General features: G+C 42.0%; 1 protein-coding gene across 4 annotated transcripts in view; it reads left to right on the top strand.

Annotated features, from left to right (window-relative positions):
• The window catches only part of LOC143037248 (serine/threonine-protein kinase atr-like), a 144077-nt gene that overhangs the window by 94960 nt on the left and 24235 nt on the right, over positions 1–24882 (top strand). For 3 of the 4 annotated variants that reach the window (XR_012967459.1, XM_076205379.1, XM_076205385.1), the window contains exons 26-37: positions 776–906; positions 2552–2818; positions 7588–7766; positions 7932–8061; positions 9076–9222; positions 10433–10686; positions 10792–11061; positions 12985–13200; positions 22593–22750; positions 23073–23221; positions 23994–24220; positions 24393–24574. Coding sequence is in view for 3 of the 4 variants with exons in the window: in XM_076205379.1 (XP_076061494.1) it covers positions 776–906; positions 2552–2818; positions 7588–7766; positions 7932–8061; positions 9076–9222; positions 10433–10686; positions 10792–11061; positions 12985–13200; positions 22593–22750; positions 23073–23221; positions 23994–24220; positions 24393–24574 (2310 nt within the window). In the remaining variant the exon portion in view is untranslated. The remainder of the gene's footprint in view (positions 1–775; positions 907–2551; positions 2819–7587; positions 7767–7931; positions 8062–9075; positions 9223–10432; positions 10687–10791; positions 11062–12984; positions 13201–22592; positions 22751–23072; positions 23222–23993; positions 24221–24392; positions 24575–24882) is intronic. The other variant, XM_076205391.1, reaches the window with a different exon arrangement.

Genomic DNA, 24882 nt, shown 5'->3' with positions numbered 1-24882 from the left:
TTCAGTTTTCTTTATATTCTTTTTGGTGCTGGATGACCATAGTGTCGCAGCCTACTCTAGTCTAGGCCTTATTAGTGTGACTAGTATTTTTTTAACCATTTCTTCATCAAAATAGGTAAAAGCCACCTTTATTGATCTTAGCAAGCTGTATTTTATTCTCTAATTTTCTAGTATAAAAAGACTCAAATTCATGTAAGGTTCCAACTTTATCTTTGATTTCCAATTATCATATCTAGATTTACCTCTCGCACCACCCCATTCATATATAAATTAAACAGCCAAGGTGACATAACACAGCCCTGGTGAAGTCCCACCTCAAACCACTTACTCTTTCCATTTCTGATTCTAACACAAGCTCATTCCATCATGTGTATTTCATACATATAGCTATCATTTGTAATGATAATATCAAAAAGAGTGTTGTCAAAACAAATAATGATGGGTTACTTGCAAATACCAGACCTACATTCCTAACTACCAACAGCTTGCTCACTGAGGGGTGACCATGTTGAGAGGGCCATGGAAAGTCAATTTGTTTGAGTGATCTGCCCCATATTGGCTCTAGCTCCCCGCACTTCCTGCTCACAAACTTTCTGGCTGTACATACTTTTTGACTTGGCTACCTCCCATGTAAGGGGAGGAAAAGTCCTTGGTATATAGATAGTCACCTTTTATGACATATATGGAAAACATGGTGGCAGAATTAACCCGAACACCACCACCACAGTAATTGTAAATAATTATGAAAGTAATTATAACATTTTGTATTTTGCAGAGGAACTTCGGAAAATCCACTTAAGCTTTGAAACTGATGATTATGTGCATGACTTGGTAACAGAATTAGCACGTGCCTTTCTGTCTGCAACTGATGCCAGCACACAGACATGTGCCTCATATGCCATGCAGGTAGGTATTTGCAGGTTGTCTTTCTAAATATATACCAAGGGTTTTTTTTCCCATTATAAGGGAAGTACTCAAATCAAAAAGGACACACCCACTCCCACCCATTTCACTTCCATTCACCATCCTTTCTTCCCTCTCATCTTAGCTCCTCATGGATGAAGTGTCATCCTTGTTTCCTGTCCATTGTCCACAGTGGACAAGATGCAGGGATGACCCGTCATCCAGGAGGTACCAAGATATGAGGGAGGGAAGTGGAGTGTGGTAGGGATGGAATGGGTGGGAGTGTATTTCTCTGCAGTAATTTGTTTTTTGGCTACCTCCTTTATAAGGTGAAAAAAAAGCCTTTGGTATATGTATGTTATTTCCCTCATGGGGGTGATTGCACTTTGCTCCCTTCATGCCACTCAATACAAACCAGGCCTCCTGCTCTCCTTACACTATTGAGAACTTTCATCTTATTCGATACCCTATGGAGCTCAAGATGATGCTGTTGACTGCTTGGTGGTTTGCTGTGAATTTACCTAGTTGTTTTTTATGGGAGGGAGAGCTATGCCTGTGGTGTCCTGTCTTTGTATCTTGCAACATCTAGTTTGTTCTTAAATTCATGTATGGTGTGTACACACTATTGTTTCATCCAGATTGTTCCAGACATCCAACACTATTTTTTTTTTTTTTTTTTCCAGATCTCTTCTATAACTCTCCTTTTTGAGTGTCTTTTCATGTCCCTTTTTTTTCTTCTATCTCAATTTAATAAATCTTCTCTAACATATTTCTCTTCTTTGTTCCAGGGTTGGTAATTCCAATTTAGACAGTCTTTGCTCATATGTCAGTTTTGAAAGTGTTAGGGCCATCTTTGTCATTGCTCTTTGGATTCTTCCTATTTTCCTTAGATTTTTTTGTACTGTGTGATCATAGTGTCGCTGCATACTCCAGTTTTGGTCTTATCAGTTTGACTAGTACTTTCTTTACCATTTCCTCATCCAAGTAATTAAATGTTTTGTGTATGAAAAGTATGGTGGTGATTACAAGTATGAATAGATTGAGAAATGAGGAGGTGAGGGTAGAGAGTGGACAGACAGGGTTGATCAAAGAATACTGGAAAGAATGAGTGAAGAAAGACTAGCAAAAAAGTGTGGAAAGCAGAGGTGGAGGGAGTGAACTTGAGGGGAAGTGCAAGAATGGTATGATGTGTGGTGTGAAAGGGACCTCAAGTAGAGAGGGAATGTCTGTTGAAACAGGGAAGGGAGAGGGCAAGAGATATATGAGTGGAGAATGGTCATAAATTGATGATAAATTGACATATCCTGAAAGGATTTCTTCTTGTCTACTTTGGATGAGGGGAGAGGTTCACCATGTTATCAAGCACTGGGGATGAACTTGCTTCAGGTATTGTACCCTGCTGTTGAGGTGCTGTGTCTTTATTCTTAGAGGTAAAATATTACCTGGTATCATATTGACTTATTATTTGAGTCTTATGTTATGTCATGTGGAAATTTACTTGTTTTTGTTAAAATTACCAAAAATTGAAAGGTGTAGGATCTGATGGTTGCCATCCAAAAACTTTAAAGAAAATAATGAAGGAGAATCTCGTGGACAGTTGATTTAGGTAAAGCAGAATTTGTAATATGGTTTTCTGTTTTGTCCACAGGAGGTGATGCGGATTTATGGCATAAGAGACAGTTCTGGCAAAACAAACTCCATTGGTGCCAGGGTGTGGAATAATTTGCCATACCAAATACAAGAAATCCTAACACCTCTTCAAAACTCCAAGTATACAGTTTCTAGCAATCATTCCCATTCAGCGGTTTTTCCTTCACCAATTTACAGAAGTGTTAAAGGGAGACACTTCTCACAGTGGTTGACAAACTGGAGTTGCTCTCTTGTAGATATAATCAAAACAGAAAAAACTTCTCAGGTAAAATGTATTTTGATACAACTGTAGATTTAGTGTATTTGCATGGAGCTTAATGAGGCTTACCTTGCATGATGGTTTGTACTTACAAACCAATATGTATGTATATATATATATATATATATATATATATATTAGTATAAATGGGCAGTAAGTTTTCTTGTAGACATGTTCGATTGAAGACAAGAGCTAATTCAATATCCACTATCTTCTTAGTGATTTTCTCAATTTTTCTAATCGTTTGTTTGATTCTTGAGGGGAGGTCAAACACAATACTTCCGAGATCCATGATGTTATTGTAACACAAAATATAAATACAAGCTTTCGGTTGAGTCATCCAACCATCTTCAGGTAAGTGAGATTACATATACAGAACAGGAGTTTAAATACAAGTAAAAAGGGGGGAACTAGGAGAGTTAGGAGTCAGGTACTGGACGGAGGTGAGGTCTTCGTATCACCAGGACGTCGCTGGACGCTGGTCACGGTAGTCGGACGTTTGGGCCTTGTTGCCACGCAGCCTCGCTGTGTAGTTGTAAGGTACTAATTGTGTCTGTCTGTATATTAATGATAGGAGTGTATTGTGTAATGTAGACTCTTTCTAAGATGTGTAGTTTCTTGGTGTTGTTACATTGTTTAAGTATTTTTGTGTTGTTGACTAAATCTTGTCTGCTTGGAGTTTTGTTGTGTGTTTGTGTCATGTGTTTGCGTATGCTTCCTTCGCGGGCGTGCATTGTGAGTCTCCTGCTCACAGAGGTAGTGGTAACACCAATGTAAGAAGCATTGGGAAGAAGTTTGCAACCTTCTTCAGGGCAGGAGAATTGGTATACCACATTTGTCTGTTTAAGGAGAGAGTTGTTTTTAGTCATGTTATTTTTCATGATAAGGTTAGAGACTTTTGTGTTTTTGTAGTATATGATGAGGGTCAATTTGTCGTGTGGGTTGGTGCATGTGACGTTACGTGCGAGGATGTCTTTGAGGACACGTTCGTCTGTTTTGTGTGCTGGTGTCATTTGGTTTTTGTAATAAATTGTGTGTGTGGAATGTGTGTTGTTTTGTCTGTGTTGTGTTGTGTTGTGTGTGATGAAAAGTCTCGTCTCTTTGTCAATGAGAAAGTTGGGAAAACCGTTGTTAATGAGGATTTGTTTAACGCGCATTATTTCAGAGTGAAAATTTTCCCAGGAAGAGCAGTTTTTATATGCGCGTCGGAGGTATGCCCGAATGACACTGAGTTTGTACCTCTGGGGGCACTCGCTCGCTGCATTCAGGCATCTTCCGGTGTCAGTGTTTTTCCTGTAAACAGTGGTCATGTATTTGTTATCTTGAGTGTGGATGAAGACGTCAAGGAAGGGAATTTTGTTGTGTATATTAAGTTCATATGTGAAGTGTAGTACGGAGGCTGCTTCCATGGCTAGCTGTAGGTCTTTCAGGTGGGACTCATTCCGAACTTCAGTAAAAATGTCGTCGACGTATCTACAGTAGGAAAAGGGTCTTAGGACGGGGTCTTGTAAGGCTTTGTTTTCTAAATCACACATGTAGAATTCGGCAAAGGTACACCCTAAAGGTGAACCCATTGCGACTCCTTCCACTTGTAGATATAGCTGGCCGGATGGGCTTCGAAAGGGTGCTTCAGTTGTACAGGCTAGGAGAAGAAGCTTCAGTATTTCTTCCGGGATCTTAGGGGGATGTAATTCAGGGTGACGGTACACATTATTCAGGATTATATCTATTGTGGGAAGAATAGGAACATGGGAAAATAATGATTCCACATCGAGGGAAGCCATAATTCCTTGGGGTTGCTTGCTGCGTAGTATGTCAATAAAATCATCAGATGATTTTATGGAGTATTTCTTAGGAATGAAAGGGGTGATGATATGGCTGAGCTGTTTGGCGAGTCCATATGTAGGTGTAGTAATTTGTGAGATGATCGGGCGGAGAGGGGAGTTCGGCTTGTGAGTTTTGACGTTGCCGTAAATATAGCCTGGGGAGAATTCACCGGTAATGGGAGGGATGTGCAGATGGTCGACGACTGCGTTATTAACAGCGATGAGTTTGTTAACCTGAACCTTAAGTTTGTTGGTGGGATCACTAGAAATTTTCTTGAATTTAGAAGTGTCGGAGAGGATGTGGTTAATTTTAGAGAAATACTCTTCTTTGTTAAGTAAGACATAAATGGAGGACTTATCAGCTCGTCGAATGACACGGTTAGGGTTATTGCGTAACTCAGAGGCGGCTTGTTTGAGTTGTGGAGTGAGGAGGGAACTATTTTTGTGACTGCACCTTTTGGTGGTTTCAGCTAATAACTGGGGTTGTAAATCAGAGGAAATAGTAACCTTACCATCTTTCTGGAGTTGGAGGAGGGACTGAAGGAGGAGTTCCATCTCGGCAACCTTATCCGCTTGATCAAATTTTGGCTGCAGGTGACAGTTGAGACCAAGGTTGAGAAGTTCCTTTTGTGCTTCTGTCAGGATGTGATCCGAAAGGTTAATGTAACCTTCAGAGCGCTGTGGGAGAAGTAAGTGGCCTCCGTAGAGGCGGCTCAACTTTTTGATAGTTTTGTTTTCTACGATGCTCGTGCGATGTTGCTTGATGATGTCCAAAGTAGAAATGATGTTGCGTCGGACTTCGGATGTGAGGGAGAAGTCGTCAAAATGGTTCATTAAATCATTGAGCTTGTGTTGCTGGAAATCAAGCTGTTCGGTTTTGATAGTAATTTGCCGATGGATCAGTTGCTTCCTGTATTCCAAGGTCAGATGTTCGTTTCTGGCTGCCGGGTCATGGGTGTTGACATTATATATATATATATATATCAAAGTTTGACATTATATATATATATATATATACATTATATATATATATATATATATATATATATATATATACATTATATATATATATATATATCAAAGTTTACCAAAATCTCTACATTGGATTACAAGAAAAGAATAACTTATGAAAACAGAAGTAGTGTGGGGGTAAGTATTTAACGCTCTCACTGGCGTGTATGAAATGTGAGATTATGTCGCTAAACCTTCCGGCCACTTTTTAAGTATCATTCTATTTCTGCACATAATAATCACTGATTTGGTTCTATCCCATGATATCTAACTGAGTACATCCACCAATTTACCATTGGGAGAAGGCAACTCTCGACCACAATTCCTTTCATTTATAATTATTTTTATTGGTTTCTACATCTGGGCATGCATGATTCTTGATGATCGCTACATCCTTAGCTACGAGGGTAAATGTATTTCCTTTGTGTTTTTTTTTTTTTTTTTTTTTTTTTAACTCCCTATCACATCTTCATCCCTGCCAGTGGGGCTCACTTTTGAATTCCTATATAAATTGGCTAACTATTGCAAAATTTCCATAATTTAAAATGTTTCACCAAGACACTTGAACCTACCTGCCAATGGGGCTTGCCTTTGAATGCCTACCCCATGTGCTGTACCCTCTAGGCACTTATGATTGTGTTTGTAGCTTTGTTGAAATTCCTGCCAACCACTTAGTAATTTAAGTTTTTGCTACCTTGTTACTGGGTGGTGGGAATTTTTTCTCCTTTACCAAAACTTAAGGTTCCTAATTGGTTCATACATACAAACATGTCCTCATGATGTAATGGAGGGGTGGAGTGAGAGATGCAAATTTCTCCAATTCCTGCCCTTACAGTGTGAAAGGGACATTCAGTAGGAGGGGAATGTCTGTTGAACAAGAAATGGAGAAAGTTGATGAAAGATGTGAATGAAGAAAGTTGATGATGTGTATGGATGATGAATTGAAGCAGCCCCTCACATGAGGGGAGGAGGAGGGAGGGTTGCCATGTAAATGAAGCAGCTGGCCCTGCTCTGGACATACTGTGTTTTACTGTATTGCTTCCAACCCAGACAGTGGGCAGAAGACAGGGATGATCCTGTCCAGAGCTGTCTAAGGGAGGGCACTGTGGATTTCAATTCATTGGAACATAACAGTTGTTGTGATTTCAGTAATCATTTAATTTTCGTGGTAGTTACATTCAGTAGTTACATTCTTTTAACCCCTGCAGAAGGCCAAATCTGTAAATACTATTTTAACAAATAAATCTTGTCGAAAATGTGTCCATTATGCTACCTTTCACACTGTGGTTCTGGCTTTACTTACAATACAAAATACACATTGGAGAAAATATTAAAAACAGAGAAGAATGAAGCAACACCAAATTGATTGTACATTTAGTCATTTACTAATAATGCAGTAGAAAAATGTCAGTTGTGAGGGGAAAGTCTAAGGTATTGATGTGCCACATTTCAGGAACAAAATAACAAAAAATTGCATTGTACATCTTATTCCACACAAAATTATAAAAATTATGTATTATACACTGCACAAAAGTGTTCAGCGCATCAGATATCTGAGATAGTTGACTCCAATGAAAAACTCGTAGAAGCCCCATACAAGTTGAGAATTTGAGGTATCAGACACTATTCTGAGGGAATGAGAATGTGCGACTTATCTGATATCCGAGATATTTGGCTCTGACTTAGGTGGGGTTTGGTGTATCATTGAAGATTGCAGGAATTTCAAATCCTTTGTCTTTTGTTTTATTTGTATTCTAAAATATTTTGAATTAATTTACTCTAATAATATCTACTAGATGGCAAAACTGTGAAACATAAGGGATTACTGCACTTAAGTACATGCTGTTAGATTTACGTATTTAGGATACAATTTTGATTTATGTTTTAATATTTGGGCATACCTATGAATGAATTTTTTTTTTTTCTTTTTCTCTTTAGATGTTCAGTGTTTGTCGACCTATCATGAGGCGGGATACAACAACTGCTATATTTTTGCTGCCTCACATTTTTGTCAGCGTACTCTGTGATTCTTCAAAAAGTTATAAGCCAATTTTGACCGAAGTCTTGGCCATCATTAGTCATGAGGATGAAGAACAACCTGTGCTTGGAGAATTCCAGTATGCAAACTTTTTATCAGAATTTATTGCTTATATTTTATTACATAAAGTCATTGATTTGATGTAGTTTTTCATAAACATTGTTATATATTATACACCAAATCTTGTCTGCATTTTAAAGCTATGATAAACTTATTTTCTGCATATTTTTACCAATATCTGCAGGCACATGGCAGTTCAGATTGTGTTTTCTGTCATGGACTACGTCAGTAAATGGACTGTGAAACAGTGGCAGAGTGAAACTGTAACTCACAGGTCAAAGAGTTCTCCAATTTTGTCCCCAGAACTTAAACAGGTATTTTTTTTTTTTTTTTTGGGGGGGGGGGGGGTGACATTTCCATGTCTCATAATTAGTTTCATCACAGTTGATGCCTTGGGATCCACATGCACATTATCCAAAATTTATATATGTATATATATTTATGTATTATGTATTTATGTATATTTACCTAAATGTAGTATAGTTCTAACTTGGTCTATATCTGTATTTTCCAATTATATTTAGATTTGAATTGTTCCATCTTGGACTGTATTACCTTCCAAGCCATTTCAAGTGGAGTAGTTCCATCTGGGGCAGTTTGAATCTGTGGCCAGGCTCATTCTGTACTGACACTGTCTTAGTGCCAGGTAGTGTCCTGAGCGCAGGTGTGGTAGTATGGTTCCTATTTAGTATGAGAGGGCTTTCTCTATGGGATTGGGGGTTGTTAAAGCATTGAGTGTTGTGGTCCTTCCTGAAGAGCTTCTTAAGGTATCTTTATGTGAATATGTTTCCGTGTGGATATTTTGTATGATTTAGGTGGTAGGTGTTAATGTTTTTGTAGTATGCTGCTGATATATATATATATATATATATATATATATATATATATATATATATATATATATATATATATATATATATATATATATATATATATTTAGTTGCATTCTGTTGGTGGTGATTATGAGAAGCAGTGGGAAAGATGTGTATTAATGTCATTATCATGTGATGTTCCATTGAGAGGATCTATGTAGGTGTCCTATAGAGATGGTTTTGGTATATGCTATTTTTATACTTACTGCTCTGTTCTGGAGTGCTTGTAGATTGAGCAAGGAAGTGAGAAGGCAGGAGATAGGGGTGAGTAGAGAATGGCTGTGTATAGATGAAACTGTGATACAGCAGTGACTTTATATTTTATAATGCGAGTATTGGGATGCATCAATCATCATGCTTCAGGCATCCTAACACTGCACACAAGAATTTGGCTCATATTGAAGAGGTTAACTTTAGAAATATATATCCATGCACACATTTCCTTTTTCTCCACAGGTTATTGCTTTTCAAGAGAAGATTCCAGCTAATTTGCTTGCCAAAACATCATTTAGTTGTCAAGCTTATACACGGGCATTGCGTCATCTTGAATCTTACATCCAGCATAATCCCAAAAACTTAAAAGAAGAACTAGGTTTTCTTCAGGTAAATAATCTGCAGAGTAGCATTAACAGAATGATCATAAAATATACTTTGATAGTTTTTTATATATTTAACTTTTATACAAAGGAAAATAAATACAAAAAAAGAAATCCTGACACTGAAGCCACCCCTAATTATCTTTCTCTGATGTGCTTGAGGGATTTCTCCTCATCTTCTCAATTTACTTACGAGGGAATGAGGAGGGAGGGTCACCACATACATGAAGTGGTGGGGTTAAACCAGCTTCAACCATTGGGACCTGCTGTGAATGTGCTTTGTCTTGCTGCATTGCTGTTGACCCAGACAGTGGAAGGGGGCAGGGATACCTTCACCCACAAGTAGCCAAAATTTTTTAAGTGAAAATAGTGGATGTAGTATAGGTTGGGATAGTTTTATGCCTTAGCTGGTTACCTCCTCTCTATGGGGGAAGAAGCCTTTTGGAATGTAAATAGGTAGATTTATATTACTAAACTGAATTCCAAATATACAAGTTTTTACTGCATTTATTTGCATCTTTCTCCAACTCTGTTCACATCATAATTTCTCTTCTATTAATTATTCATTTAAAAATTTCTTTGCACTTTTGTTCCTTCTTCTCTCTCTTCTCTCTCCTCTTCTCTCTCTCATCTCTGTCTCTAGTCTCTCATCTCTTGTCTTTCTCTCATCTTTCTCTCGTCTTTCTTTCTCTTGTCACTCTCTCATATCTCTCTCCCTCCCCCCCCCCCCTCTCTCTCTCTCTCTCTCTCTCTCTCTCTCTCTCTCTCTCTCTCTCTCTCTCTCTCTCTCTCTCTCTCTCTCTCTCTCTCTCTCTCTCTCTCTCTCTCTCTCTCTCTCTCTCTCTCTCTCTCTCTCTCTCTCTCTCTCTCTATCTCTCTCTCTCTTTCTCTCTCTCTCTCTCTCTCTCTCTCTCTCTCTCTCTCTCTCTCTCTCTCTCTCTCTCTCTCTCTTTTTTTCTCTCCACTCTCTTCCTTTTCCATTTCCACTTTAGTTTTCCCTATTTTTTCAACACAGGAAGATCTGACAACTACTCTCCTAGTGATTAATGACAGAAAAAGCTCCATACATTCACATAACACAGCAGTCCAGTGTCTTCTTAGGAAGAACCATGGAAGGGGTTGAAGGCAGTCAGGAGGTTTCAGACAGCTTTAATCACAGAAAGGCAAAGCAACACATGGTTCATTTTATAGGTTGAATTGAAAACATATTTTTTCAGAGGATATATGTGGCTCTTGATGAACCAGATTGCGTTGCTGGTGTAGCTGCCATAAGACAAGAGGAACCAAGTCTTTGGGAACAACTTATACAACATGAATCCACAGGACGACTTCAGGATGCTTTGAATTGTTATGAACGCCTTTGTGTAGAGGAGGGTACAGCAAATGTATACCAAGGAATGCTGAGATGTTTTCTGAATCTCAACCAACCTCACTCTGTTCTTAGTATCGCTCATGGGTTAATCACTAATGCGTAAGTTGTGTTTTTTGTATTCATTCATGATCTTATAAGGATTTATAGTTTGCTGAGGGTAATGAATAGTTTGCTCATGGATGATTTATCATTTAATCAAAACAGAAAGGAGTTGGAGTACTCCCTGAATGAATATCGTGTAGAGGCAGCATGGAGGCTGGGGCAATGGGATCAACTTGAGTCATGGCTGAACATCCCTTCCTCATCATGTTCTTGGGGAATTGGTATTGGAACTGTTTTGCTGGCCATTCGACAGAAAGATGAAGTCAGATATCAACAATGTTTACGAACATTACGGTCAGAGCAGATTGCTCCTCTGCGAACTGCAAGTATGGAGCAAGGGGCCTACCAACACTCATATCCGTATATTCTAAGGTAATGATCCTGTGAAATACTATCACCTGTCATTTTTATTATAATAAGTTTGATAGGGATGGATGGGTTGGTGCAAGAGTTAATGCAAGGGTAATGGGCTGGGTATTGGAGATGGTTAAAGAAATGGAGAAAAGTGGGAGATAAGCCAGTTGTTGTTTGCTGGTGACACTGTGCTTGTAGCAGTATCAGAGGAGAGATTAAGGAAGTTAGAGATGGAGTTTGGGAAGGTGTGCAAAAGAAGAAAGTTGAAGATAAATGTGGGTAAAAGTAAGGTGATGAGGTGTACAAGGGAAGAGGATGGCAGCAAATTGGAAGTAAGTATTAAAGGAGAGAGACTGGAGGAAGTGGATAGCTTTAGATACTTGGGTGCGAATGTGGCATGAAGGTGAGGAGTGGAGGTGGAGGGAGAATGCAGATTGAGAGAAACAAATAAATACCTTGGGGAATTGATTAAAAAGAGTAATGAGAAATAGACATTTAGGAATGGATGCTAAGAGGAGATTGTATGAAGGGGTGATTGTGCAAACAGTATTGTATGGGGCTGAGACATGGAACATAAGAGAGGAAGAGTTTAAATGTATTTGAGATGAAATGTCTGAGAAGTATGTTAGGGGTTACTAGTCTAGATAGAATGAGAAACGAGGAGGTGAGGAGGAGAGAGGGGTTGGAAAGGGAGTATGGAGATAAGGTTAATGAAAGAGTATTGGGATGGTTTGGACAGATGGAAAGAATGAGTGAAGAAGGATTAATAAAGGAAGTATGTGAAGTCAAAGCATAAGAGGGCCTGGGAGTTTTCCAACCACAACTCAAAGGTTTGGGTCTTTCAATGTGCATAGGTGTGGTGCAGATGAGAGTAAAAGGGAAGAGATCAGTAGTATGTTTGTGAGAATGAAGATTGATGTGTTGGTATTAAGGACTGGTATGTGTATAACAAAATAATTAAACTAGACTGATAATTTTTTCGGGAATTGGTAGGCATAAAAATTATCTGCAATCTTTTATGGAAATCCATTGAAAAATTAAAAAAAAAAAAAAAAAAAAAAAAATAATAATAGTAATAATGATTTGATGTCTTGTTTTTCTTACATCTTGGTAACTAATAAGAGCTGTGACCAGTTGATTTATTTATTTTTTTGTTTGTTCCAGATGTCCACTGGATTTTTTTTTTTTTTTTTTCCCCCAGATCTCTTCTATAACTATCCTTTTTGAGTTTCTTTTCATGTTCTCTTGTTCTCTTGTCCTAATTTAGTAAGTCCTCTCTATCAAGGACTTCCGTGCCTCTCATGATTCTGTAGATGGTCAACAGGTCACCTCTTTCTCTTCATTGTTCCAAAGTCGGTAATTTCAATTTAGCCAGTCTCTCCTCAAATGACAGGTTTGAAAGTGCTGGGGCCATTTTCGTGGTCACTGTCTGGATTCTTTCAATTTTCTTTATATTCGTTTTGGTACTGGGTGACCATAGTGTGACTAATATTTTTTAACCATTTCTTTGTCTAAATAAGTAAAAGCCACCTTTATTGATCATAGCAAGTTGCAGGATTCTTCGATAATTTTGTTTATTTGTTTATTTGTTTATTTGTTTATCATTTGAGATAATAACTCCTGGGTCTTTTTCAGATCCCACTTTCTTCACTTCCTTTGTTCCAATTTTATATTGCCCTGATATTCTTTTTTTACTTTTTCTGAACTCCATCATGCTACATTTCTTAATGTTGAAGTCTACTTCCCATTTCTTGTAAGGATGTGTTCTTTGTAGGACGTCATTGTCTTCTTGATTGTTAGGAACGATGTTCTGGAGGCACAGTTAAGTGTGGTTTTTTAAGGTGTTTGTACACTGACATAAGTGTTAAGTGCTTTATTAATTTTTTGTATTGTGTGTAATTATTCTTGTTTAATTCAAATTTATTCTTTGAATATCATCAGGTTGCAGATGCTGAAAGAATTAGAGGATATGATGTCTGGATTTCTTGGTTTTGGAAAAGACACTTTCCTTGAAAGAGTGTTTGGAAGTTCTCACTCAAGTCAGATAACAGCAAACAAGACATTAAGTTTAAGTGATTTGGTTAAACAATGGAACAGTACCTTAGCCCTTACACAAACTTCATATCGAACCCTGGAACCAATCTTGAGTTTCCGAAGGTAATGACTCATTTTGCATGTATGGTTTACTTAGTATCAGTGCCTCTTGTTAGAGTATGTTTATTGCATTGTTGTTGTTTATATATAGCATGAAAATTAGACTTACTATATCAAGAATAGCACTGCCACATAGAATTGTCCTGGTAACAAATCTTAACCCTTTGCCCATTTTCCTTCCAAAAAAACAAAATTGTTGAATGTCTATCAAATGTGCTGTCTTTAGGTAATAAAAATCTGAATTTTACAAATATGGCACAAATTTTCATGTAAAATAAATAGATTTTTTTTTAATAAGTGCCATGAAGAAATGGGATAATTGCCTTTGTTATTTACAGATATGTTGCTTATTTGTACCCACTGTACTTTGAAACACATGTATATACTTGTATGAATGCACAAAGTTTGTAAAACCTTGCATTCAGTTGTTAATATCATAAGAAATATGCATCCATACAGGTATGCACATATTAGTTTGTTCCGAAGAATACAAACTCTTCGGTACTCCTTACCCAAGGATTACTTCGCGTAAGCCAAAGTTTCTACCGCTAACACTGTGTGTTGTTTGAAAAACACCTCACTCCGTGGGTCTGGGCAACCATTATCCTCGGTAAGGGGCCCTCCTGGGGCAAGCCCCCCCCCCCCCCCTTCCCCCACAAGCATAGGCCGCTAAGCACCATTGTCTTCGCGGTACGGATAGAGTCAATATCTCTCACATTACCAGCTAACAATTTCGAAGTGCGGTCGGGGAACGGTATTCTCTCCAGTTATAGTGCGGTGCATGCCCTTGCGTATTCCACGTTTCCCAATCGGCCCAATTCCCGGCCTCTTGAGATTGTGACGACATTAGGGCACCCTGCTTCGGCCATCTCCAACCTTCCAACGGCTTCCTTTGTGTTTGAGCGTCCTGCATCGACGCCATCCCGCCGCCTGGAAGTGTTTGAGCACCCTCTTCCTATCCCCGTTCCTCTCCTTAACCTCCACCGAGTATTCTACGCTTCTCTGTAAGTATGGAACCTGGTCATAGTGTTGTTGTTCGCAATAGGATGTGTGCCTTCGCCCACGGCGACTTTCTCTGCCGGGCTGCTCTCCCGCCAGCACCCGAAGATCCACACATTTGGTGTATCCACTGTAGGAATATGGAGTGTTCCCCTTCATCCCCATGTACTACGTGCGCTCACTGGGACGATAAGCATTGGTCCACGTATTTTCATGCTCACAAGAAAGTGCAGGCAAAGAACGAAGTACGCGCGCAGGGAAGATCCCTTCCCCGCTCACCCGAAACAAAGAGAAGGCATGCTGCGCTGGCGGAGGACAAGGGCAGTTCTCCCCCTCCTCCAAAACGTAGTAGACGGAAAGGTTGTACAACGGCTACCTCGAGTCAGTCTCAAGCCAAATTACCTCCTATTCCATCACCCAAGGCGGTTAGCTTCGACGGGCATGCGCCTCTGGCCCCCGCGAACTATCCCCCGAGTACGAGATTTTTCCCGGATGCGTCCGCAGGCGGCCTCCCCGCGACGCTGCCCGGCAGCTCACCCCCCCCACGGACAAAGGACCCGATTTTGGAGCCGACGAGCGCTTCGGCCTCTCCTCCTCCTCGGGAGTCCCGCAGTCCACCTTCCTCCCATCGTAAGACGAGCCGGGTCATCCACGGAACCCTTTCTATGCCCGGGGGGCAGGAGGCCCGAGGTGTACCCACGCGCGCGTTAGTCGCGGGTGACCCCTCCTCGTCCAGAGAAGGCAGTCTCCCCTTTGCGTCTCCCGGACCATCCGCACCCAGGCGGGACTCGCCAAACGGGCATTCCCCGGACCTCCTCCCCACTCTCTGTTCACTCTTCACTACGCTGAAGGAACAGATGGAGGAACAACGGGAATTTTTCCGCGCTTCTCAAGCGCGGTGCGTGCACCGCTCGGAAGCTCGTCAGGAGTCACCGCCCCCAAGGGCCCCCCTCGACCATCTTCCACTTGATCAGAACCCCCCTGAACCCATCAGTGACGATGATGGAAGCGCGAGGTTCCTCTCTGACCGTGCAGACCCCTCCTACGACGACGACGATGTCCACAGCGCCGTAGGGGGGGGACACGCTCCCTTTCCCCTCCCGTTTCCCAGTCGGAATCCCCGATGGTGGTCCAACCTTCCTTCTCGGACATCCTCGCGAGAGTTCGGAGGGCGAATTGACTGGGCCCCCCGAAAGAAGAGGAAGCCGCATTCGAGTCTGAGATCTTTATGACTGCCAACTCTCAGAAAGCACAGCCTCCTCCACTCCACCTTCCATGGAGTACGCAGACAGCGAGAGCCATGGCCCAGGCCTCCGACGCTCTCGCAAAAAGGACAACCGAGCAGGCGCGCTGGCTTTCGGTTCCAGTGGAACACCAGAAGCGCTTCTACACCCCATCGGGGTCAACCCTCAAAGAAGCCTCGATCCCGGCGAGGTTACCAGAGCTGGTTAAAGCGGACGCGGAATCGCTGCGCAGAAGAAGCGTCCTCCTCTCCGGCAGGGAAGTCAACGACCACATTCAATCACTGGCGCTGTCCCTGGCGGTGAACTCCTGGCTAGAACGCCTCCTTGCCTCGGCAAGGGAGTTCTTACCCGAACTCCAACCCCAGGAAGAATGCGACCTCCAGGCTCTATTGGCAAGCGCGAGCAGAGCCCTGAAGCATCAGGCCTCCTGTCTCAACGTCCTGGGCCAACTTCGAGTCCCGCAGGAGAGACACCATCCTCGGGGACCCCAGTGACCCCCTCCTCAGGGAGATTTTTGCTCCTTTGAGGAGGGCCCCCCCTTCTCACCCACACGCTGATTCCCCCGGATATGGTGGACTCGGCAATCACTAGCGCAAACCAGTTGCTGCACAACAGAGCCATCGAGAGAACAGCCGTCCCTAGCTCGAGGCCAAGAACCACCCCCCCATCGACACCTCGGTCCTCTCAGACGCAGAGGCAGCCTTTTCCTTTTCCTAAGCGGGAAGACAGGCCCCACCCCCATTCGAAGTCGAAAGCCCAGACAGGAAAGCCCCGCCCCTTTCCCAATAGAGAACAGGGGCGCAAACACCATAGAGGCTCCGGACCCCAACGCAGGAAATTCTAGGAACTCGCCTGCCCTCCCGCACAGGATAGGAGGTTGCCTCTCTCTCTACTGGAGAGAATGGGAGGTTGCCGGGGCGGAGGACTGGACCATCCAGGTCATCAAGGCAGGTTATCGCCTTCCTTTTCACACCTTCCCCAGCCTCTCCCCCTATCCCATCCAAGTCAGCAACTACCATCCGGACTCGGATCGCGGGCGGGCCCTAGCGGAGGAAATCTCCGCTCTGCTCCAGAAAGGAGCTCTCGAGGAAGTCTCGACTCCGGACCCGGGGTTCTACTCAAGGCTATTCCTCGTAGCAAAGGCAACAGGGGGGTGGAGACCAGTCATCGATCTGTCTCCTCTCAACAAGTTCCTTTCCCTGACGAAGTTCCGGATGGACACCCCAGAGGCTGTAAGGGCGTCTATCAGGGAAGGGGACTTCACGGTGTTGCTGGACCTCCAGGACGCCTATTTCCAAATACCTGTGCATCCCTCATCCAGAAAATTCCTCCGCTTCATCCACAAGGGCACCACCTTTCAATTCACCTGCCTATGCTTCGGCCTCTCCACAGCACCCCAAGTCTTCACCAGAGTGTTCAAACTCGTCTCAGCGTGGTCCCACTCCAGAGGAATTCGCCTACTCCATTACCTGGACGATTGGCTGATCCTGGCACAGTCCGCCCAGCTATGCCGCGACCACTTGGGAACGGTCCTAGCCTTCATCCGCAAATTGGGCTCTATAGTCAACCAGACGAAGTCGGATTTCATCCCATGACAGAGAGTCACGTACCTGGGTATGGTTCTGGACTCCTCCCTCATGAAGGCCTTCCCAGCAGAGAAGAGAATCCGGAATCTCACTTCTCTTGTCGTACAAGCACTATCGACCGGGTTCCTGACGGCGAAACAGTGCCAAGTCCTCCTGGGCCATATGGCCTCCGTCGAGAGGTTAATTCCCAGGAGCAGACTACGAATGCGACCTCTACAGTGGCTCCTCAAGTCCCAGTGGTCCCCGCTAAGGGGTCAAACCCGCCAACACATCACCCTTACCAGAGCAGTCAAAGACTCTCTTCTCTGGTGGAAGGACCCGTGCAACCTGCTCGGGGGGATGCCCCTCGGCCCATCTCCCCCCGAAGTCCTCCTCTTCTCCGACGCCTCCAAGGAGGGCTGGGGGGCCCACCTCAACGACGATCACGTCAGCGGTTCCTGGTCCACAGTCGAGCGGACGGCCCATATCAACTGGCTAGAGTTGAAAGCGGTACTGCTGGCTCCCCGTCACTTCTCGGATCAGATCTCGGGGAAAGTTGTGGGCATCATGTCGGACAATTCCTCGGTAGTAGCCTACCTGAACAAGCAGGGTGGCACAGTCTCCCAGGACCTCTGCCATCTCACTATGGACATCCTCCATTTAGCTGAGAATCTCCAAGTGGCACTCAGAGCTCGCTACATCCCAGGGAAGAAGAATGTCTGGGCGGACCACCTCAGCAGAAGGAATCAGGTACTCAGCACGGAGTGGTCCCTCCATCCGGAAGTGGCAACCTTCCTCATCAACAAATGGGGCTCCCCTCTGGTAGACCTTTTTGCCACCAGATGGAATCACCAGCTCCCAGTATATTTCAGCCCTCTCCCAGATCCCTTACGAGCCCCTCCGAGATGCTCATTTGAAGGACCTCACCTTGAAGACAGTTTTTCTCTTGGCCCTTGCGTCTTCCAAGAGGGTCGGGGAGTTACATGCCATCTCTTATTGAGTCACCCACTCGAAAGGATGGCACGAGGTCTCCTTCACTTTTCTGCCCCAATTCATTGCCAAAAACCAGGATCCGGCCAAAGCCGACCCCAGATTCTGGTCCTTTAGTATCCCTTCCTTATACGACTTTGTAGGGGGCGAACATGCAGAAATGGTACTATGCCCGGTACGTACTATCCGTACCTACCTCAGGAGGACTAAGCATCTTAGACCAGACTTGCCAAGATTGTTCGTCTCTTCCAGGGGTAAGCCCAACCCCGTCACTAAGACTTCCATTTCTTACTGGATCAAGGAAGTCATCCGCAGGGCCAACACCATGAGCCCCACGGATTGCCCTAGAGCAAAAGCTCATGACCTCAGGGCAATAGGGACCTCCCTAGCCTTCCGAAAGAACCTGTCGGTCAACCAGGTCCTTCAAGCAGGTATATGGAAGTCCCAGACTACGTTCACTTCCTTTTACCTCAAAGAAGTCATGTGGGAATCCTTAGGGACCTTCTCTCTGGGTCCCATAGTGGCCGCCCAGGAAGTCCTGAGATGACATACCCCTTACCAATGGCACACAGCCAACCCTGAAACCTCATCTAGGTTCTGGTTCGGCAACCACCGTGATACCTATCCAAAGTCCTTCTCATACTCCTACATTCCCTTACCGCACCGAGGGCTCTCAAGCATTCCAAGGGAATCAATTCAAGCCCTGCAAGTGGTACAAAGTGAGGATACCCTGTCTGTCTCCATTCCTGGGAACAGAACTAGGTGTCCTTCACAGTTTAGGGAAATGTATAAGGGTCTGGTCAATGTAGGTCTTAGCACACAAATTTTTTCCTTACGGAGGTTTCCCAGGCTAGATAACTACTTCCTTCCCTCATAAGTCCGAGTCTCCTTGGGTAAGGAGTACCGAAGAGTTTGTATTCTTCGGAACAAATGTAATTTTCGCAGGAAAATTAATTTTTGCCTGATACAAACCTGAGGTACTCCTTACCTCTAATGGCCCTCCTCAGCCACCCCTCTAATAGTTCCTTCTACCTGGCCTGTCAAACCTCGTGATTAATTTCATACCTGGCTCAGACAATGGTGCTTAGCGGCCTATGCTTGTGGGGGAAGGGGGGGGGGCCCTTGCCCCAGGAGGGCCCCTTACCGAGGATAATGGTTGCCCAGACCCACGGAGTGAGGTGTTTTTCAAACAACACACAGTGTTAGCGGTAGAAACTTTGGCTTACGCGAAGTAATCCTTGGGTAAGGAGTACCTCAGGTTTGTATCAGGGAAAAATTAATTTTCCTGCGAAAATTACATTTTTACACATTTGGGATCCATGTAAACATTATACGTGCAACTTTGTAATAATTTATTTTGTACAATAGACAACACAAAAATAAATCAATAACCTTTGGTCATGTTCTAGAAGGAACTTTTGAAATATTTGACATGGGGTATAGTTATCTATGCCAGTAACTTGTGTACATGTTCTAAGGGGAGAGAGTGGGGGAATATCAGATTATTTTTTGGTGGAAGGGTAAGTTGAGAGTGGAGAATAGATGGAGAAAGAGGAAAAGGACAAAAGGTAGGGAAGTGCTTAGAGTAAACTGCTTAAATGAGAAAGTAAAGGAAAAGGAGTACAGAAAGAAGCTGAGAGAGTGAAAGATAGGGTAGAACTAGGAGTGGAGGAGGAGTCATAAGGTGTGCAAAGATCATGTGTGGAAATTGGAGGATGGGGGGAAATAGAAGGAAGAGTAGTGAGTGGTGGGATGATGAAGCAAAGAGGGTTGTAAAAAAGAAGAAACAAGCATTCACAGATTGGTTACTAAATAGGACAAGAGAATTATATGAGAAGTACAAAGAGAAGTAAAGCACAAGGTAAAGGAGGTAAAGAGCAGAGATGTGAAATGGAGTAAAAATATGATAGAAAATTTTGAAAGTAATAAAAAAAATTTTTTTGGAAGGAAATTAGGAGAGGAAGAGGAGGCAAATCAAGTAGAGAAGAAAAGGTAAAATGTGCAGATGGTGAGATGATAATGGAAGAAAAGGCAGTAAAAGGAAGATGGGCAGAGTATTTTAGGGAGTTGCTAAATGTGAAGGAGGATAGGGAGGGGAAGATAGTTGCAGTGGGAAGTGCTAAGAAAAGGACCGTGATGAGTGAGGAAAATGGAGGAGAAATAAGGAAGGAAGAGGTGAAAGCAATTATTAAAATGATGAGAGCAGGTAAGGCACCTAGATTAGATGAGTGTCAAGTGGAGTATGTAAAAAAGGGAGGTACAGTGATGGTAGACTGGGAAGGTAAGGATGTTGTTTTTGGCCTTTATGGATTTGGAAAAGTTTTAAGCCTGTGTTAAAATCAGAAATAGAATGAGTGGTTTGAGGTAAAGGTGGAACTTTGCCAGGGATGTGTTAATTAACCTTGGCTGTTCAATTTATACATGGATGGGGTGGTACAAGAGGTAAATGTGAAGGTAATGGGTCAGGGATTGGAGATGGTTAAAGAAAATAGATAAAAGTGGGAGATAAGCCAGTTGTTGTTTGCAGATGACACTGTCCTTGTAGCAGGATCAGAGGAGGGATTGAGGAAGTTAGTTACAGAGTTTGGGAATGTGTGCAAAAAAAGAAAGTTGAAAATAAATGTGGGTAAAAGTAAGGTGATGAGATGTACAAGGGGAGAATGTGACAACAAATTGGAAGTGAGTATTAAGGGAGAGAGACTGGAGGAAGTGGATATTTTTAGATACTTGGGTATGAATATTTTGGGAAAGTGAGTAGTGGAGGTAGGATGTAGATTGAGAGAAGTAAATGCCCTGTGGGATTAAAAAGTGTAATGAGAAATAGACATTTAGGAATTGGTGCTTAGAGGAAATTGGATAAAGGAATGATTGTGCAGACAGCACTGTACGGAAACATGGAACATAAGAGAAGAAGAGAGGAGTTTGAATGTGTTTGAGATGAGGTGCCTGAAAAATATGATAGGGGTTATTAGACTGGATAGAGTGAGAAATGAGGAGGTGAGGAGAACAGGGGTGGAAAGGGAGTTGGGAGATAGGGTTGAAGAAAGAGTATCAGGATGGTTTGGACATATGGAAAGAATGAGTGAAGGAAGATTAGTAAATGAGGTGTGGAAGGCAGAGATGGAAGAAGTGAACATGAGAGGGTGACCAAGGATGAGATGGATGGATCGAATGAAAGGGGTATTGAAAAAGAGGCGAATGTCTATTGAGGAAGGATGGAAGAGGACAGAAGATGAAGACGGGGGTGAATGGAGAATGGTTATGTATGGATGATGCTGTGATGTTTGGAAAGGAGGGGTTGGGGGATGGGGAGTGAGGGAGTATGTGTGAATAATAAATTTATGCAGCCTTAAGGGAATTCTACTTGTCTTTTCTTTTTCTGCATTAGGGGATGGAGAGGGGGGGTTGCAGATTATATGAAGTAGTCTTGCAGTGGATGTGCTGTGTCTTGTTGCAGTGCTTCTAACCCAGGACAGTGGGCGAGATGCAGTGATGACCCATCATCCAGGAGGAGGCAAGATAAGAGGGAGAGGGAGGGGGTGAATGGCATTGGAGTATGTTGGGATGGAATGGGTGGGAGTGGAATTGAAGAAGGAAAGTCTCAAAGAAGTGGCATTTACTTGAGAAAATACATGAAACATGCAGGCAGATGCATTTGTGTACACCCTTGGGTGATCAGCTGATTAGTTAACTGATACTCTCCGTGATAAGCCGTCAACAACATCGATAACTAATTTCAAGCTTCACAACAGCACAACATATATCTGTTTTCACCCTAAAGCCTCCATGTTATGTTTATATACTATATTCATATCATGAATGCATAATTATGGCCAACATGAGCAATTCCTCTGATGCCCACAGTAGTAACATTTATATATTGTCACTATTTCATCATATTTCATTACCATATTATGGGTATTTTCTACAGATACTGACATTCTATCATAGCTGTAGCATACATAACCTACCTAATATTGTGAAAATAGTATAATCTAAGCCAAATGAGGTTTGAAGTAGTGGTATGATGGTGTGTTGGCTGAATGACACTGCCTGCATTACCCAGCTTGTATATCTACCATGCACTTTTTGGTTTCCATGGCAATGGAGAAATGTTATCGCCGAGTGGACAGTTCGGTGATGAGTTGAGGTATGTGTAGGTGTGCGGGAATTATTATTTGAATGTGTGGTAGTTTTGCAATTTAGTAGGTTAAGGGAAATTATTTTGAATCTCATTTTTGTGATTTAATCAGCCAAAGGGTTACATGCAACATCCACTCAAATGAAACAAATATTGTTTCCATTTCATCTTAGCTCCTCATGGATGAAGGGTCATCCCTGTCTCTTGCCCCTTGTTTTGGTCATAAGTAATGCAACAAGGTACACAGCAGGGCCAGCTGCTTCATTAAAATGACTTATCTTCTCTCCTTGTTCTCTCATGCAAAATTAGATAAGATGAGAGGAAATTGCTTCAGGCTACATCAATTTATAGTCCATTCACAACTATTCTCCACTCACACCTATCCTAACATACCCACTATACAGAAAATATTGTCATGAAACACAATGGAAAAAAAAAAAAAATCTTTAATTTCAGAACACTTTTCCACATGGGAGCTGAGTGGTTAAAAGAGGAAGACCCTGCCCTTGCAGATGCTTTGAAGACAGAGATGAAACAGGTTTGGCTACATAGTGCTAAAGTAGCAAGGAAAGCAGGGTATATTCAACAAGGGGAATGGGCACTTCATGGAGCAGGTAAGCTAGTTTGGGAATTTGGACTGATGCAGTAGTTCATATGTGTATTGCCATGACATGTGCAGTGGCATGATTAAAACACAATCCAAAAGTATTTAACACTTAGGTCAAGGACCAATTTAACTGAAACCCAAAAGTTCCACATCCAAGACTAATTGAAGCAACAGATAGTTTGTGTACTGTTCTTTCTTGCTGATACTATTGAATTGAATTATTAAAAATATGTGCATTGGTTTACATGAATCATAGTCAACCCATAGAGAAGTAAATATATTCCGTATTGTCTTGTGTAAGAGGTAATCTTGCAATGAACAATTTACAGGTATTAGCCGTGATGTTTTTGTTGAGAAGGCCAAATGGCAATGGCTGAAAGGTGAGCAACATCAAGCTGTCAAGGCATTGGAACATGGAATTGATAATTTCTTCCCCAATGCCACAGCATATAAGGGTGATGCTACTAAAGAAACACAGGTAAGTTCATTATGAAAAAGTATAGAAACATTGATAGTTTATAGAATAATCTTTTGTTACAGTTTAAGGGACCTGTGATACCTTTAATTAATGGTCTAGAGTCAGATGTCAGAGAATTATCTTGCCACCCATCTTCAAAACCTGTCAACACCCTCACCTTCGTTAAAAAGACCTGGGCTAAAGGATTTATTAAGGGTTATGTCGATTTGGTGATGCAATATCATAAATCTCCATTTCTTGAACAAGGACTTGTCTGAAATAATATTGATAATTGTTGCCTTGAATTTCACTGAGTGGAAAATTGCAACCCCACAGCAGCTGACAGTATTACTGGGACTTTCTCATAGATCTCTCTGGAAGGACACATTAGACTTTTGTCTGTATTGTATTAGTGTGGGTTTGTTTCTGTCACTGCCATAGTAGTAAGAGGGAGGGAGATATTATAGGATATCAGTTCTCCTCATATGAAAAGGTAGATGAAATGCTGTCAGAGTTGATCGATATTTTGGGCCCAGTCAAAAGGCTGGGTGTCAACCCATATGGCTGCACCTCCACATGGAGGCAAGGGCATTGATTGGTTAATTTAGTCAGCAGGGAGCTGATTTTGTATGATGCCTTTCTCCTCACTTGCATGTATCTGTCATTGGTTCCTTTTTGTCTGAGAATATGTAATTGAAATATTGTATTATTTTAGTCTTCTTTGGAGAGAATATTAGATGGAGTATAGGTTTGGTGTATTCCTCTTCATTTTTTCTAATTTGATGTTATATAGGAAGAACGAGCTGCATGTGGAAAAGCGAAACTGTTACTAGCCAGATACAGTGAAGACTCGGCGACTCTTGATACCTCTACCATCACCCAGTACTATAGGGACGCATGTGAGATTAACCGTCAGTGGGAAGATGGGCATTTCCATCTGGCCAAATACTATGATCGTATTCTCAACACACTTGATGTGAAAGAGAAACCCATTGATTGGTTGGTGCACATAGTATTCAGGTAAGTCTATTTTAAAGGTTTGACTTGAATGTGACTTTTTAGATTGTTATAGTATTTAGAATAATGTGATTATTCACCTGTATCAAAAGGCAGTAGTATATTCATAGGTAATTATGTCGGAGAAAACACCAACTGGAAGCATTTAATTGTTTTGTATGATTTTTTTTTATAGTTTTGGCAAATCCCTCAACTTTGGATGCCGACACATCTATCAATCAATGCCTAGAATGCTAAGTATTTGGCTTGATCATGGGTCAAAAGTGGATGAGATGCAGAAGATAGGTACAACAAAGAGCAATGCTAGCATCATAGGTACCTATGAGACCAAATTAGGTAACATGAACAGCTTTATGGGTAAGTAGCTAGTTGTGCTAAATCATTATTTGTATTTTTATTTAATTATTATAGAAGAGCAGATGTGAAATGGTGATAATAGTATGACAGAAAATTTTGAAAGTAATAAAAAAATGTTTTGGAAAGAAATTAAGAGAGGAAGAAGAGGTGAATCAAGTACAGTAGAAAAGGTGAAAGGTGCAGATGGAGAGATGATAATGGAAGAGAAGGCAGTAAGAGGAAGATGGGCAGAGCATTTTAAGGAGTTGCTAAATGTGGAGGAGGATAGGGAGGGAAAGGAAGTTGCAGTGGGAAGCACTAAGAAAATG

This window comes from Oratosquilla oratoria, chromosome 2 (assembly GCF_046742065.1).
Source record: "Oratosquilla oratoria isolate Oo_2021 chromosome 2, ASM4674206v1, whole genome shotgun sequence".
NCBI classification, from domain to species: domain Eukaryota; kingdom Metazoa; phylum Arthropoda; class Malacostraca; order Stomatopoda; family Squillidae; genus Oratosquilla; species Oratosquilla oratoria.
The sequence above is the reverse complement of the archived record's forward strand: the minus strand, read 5'-3'. Positions and strand labels throughout refer to the sequence as shown.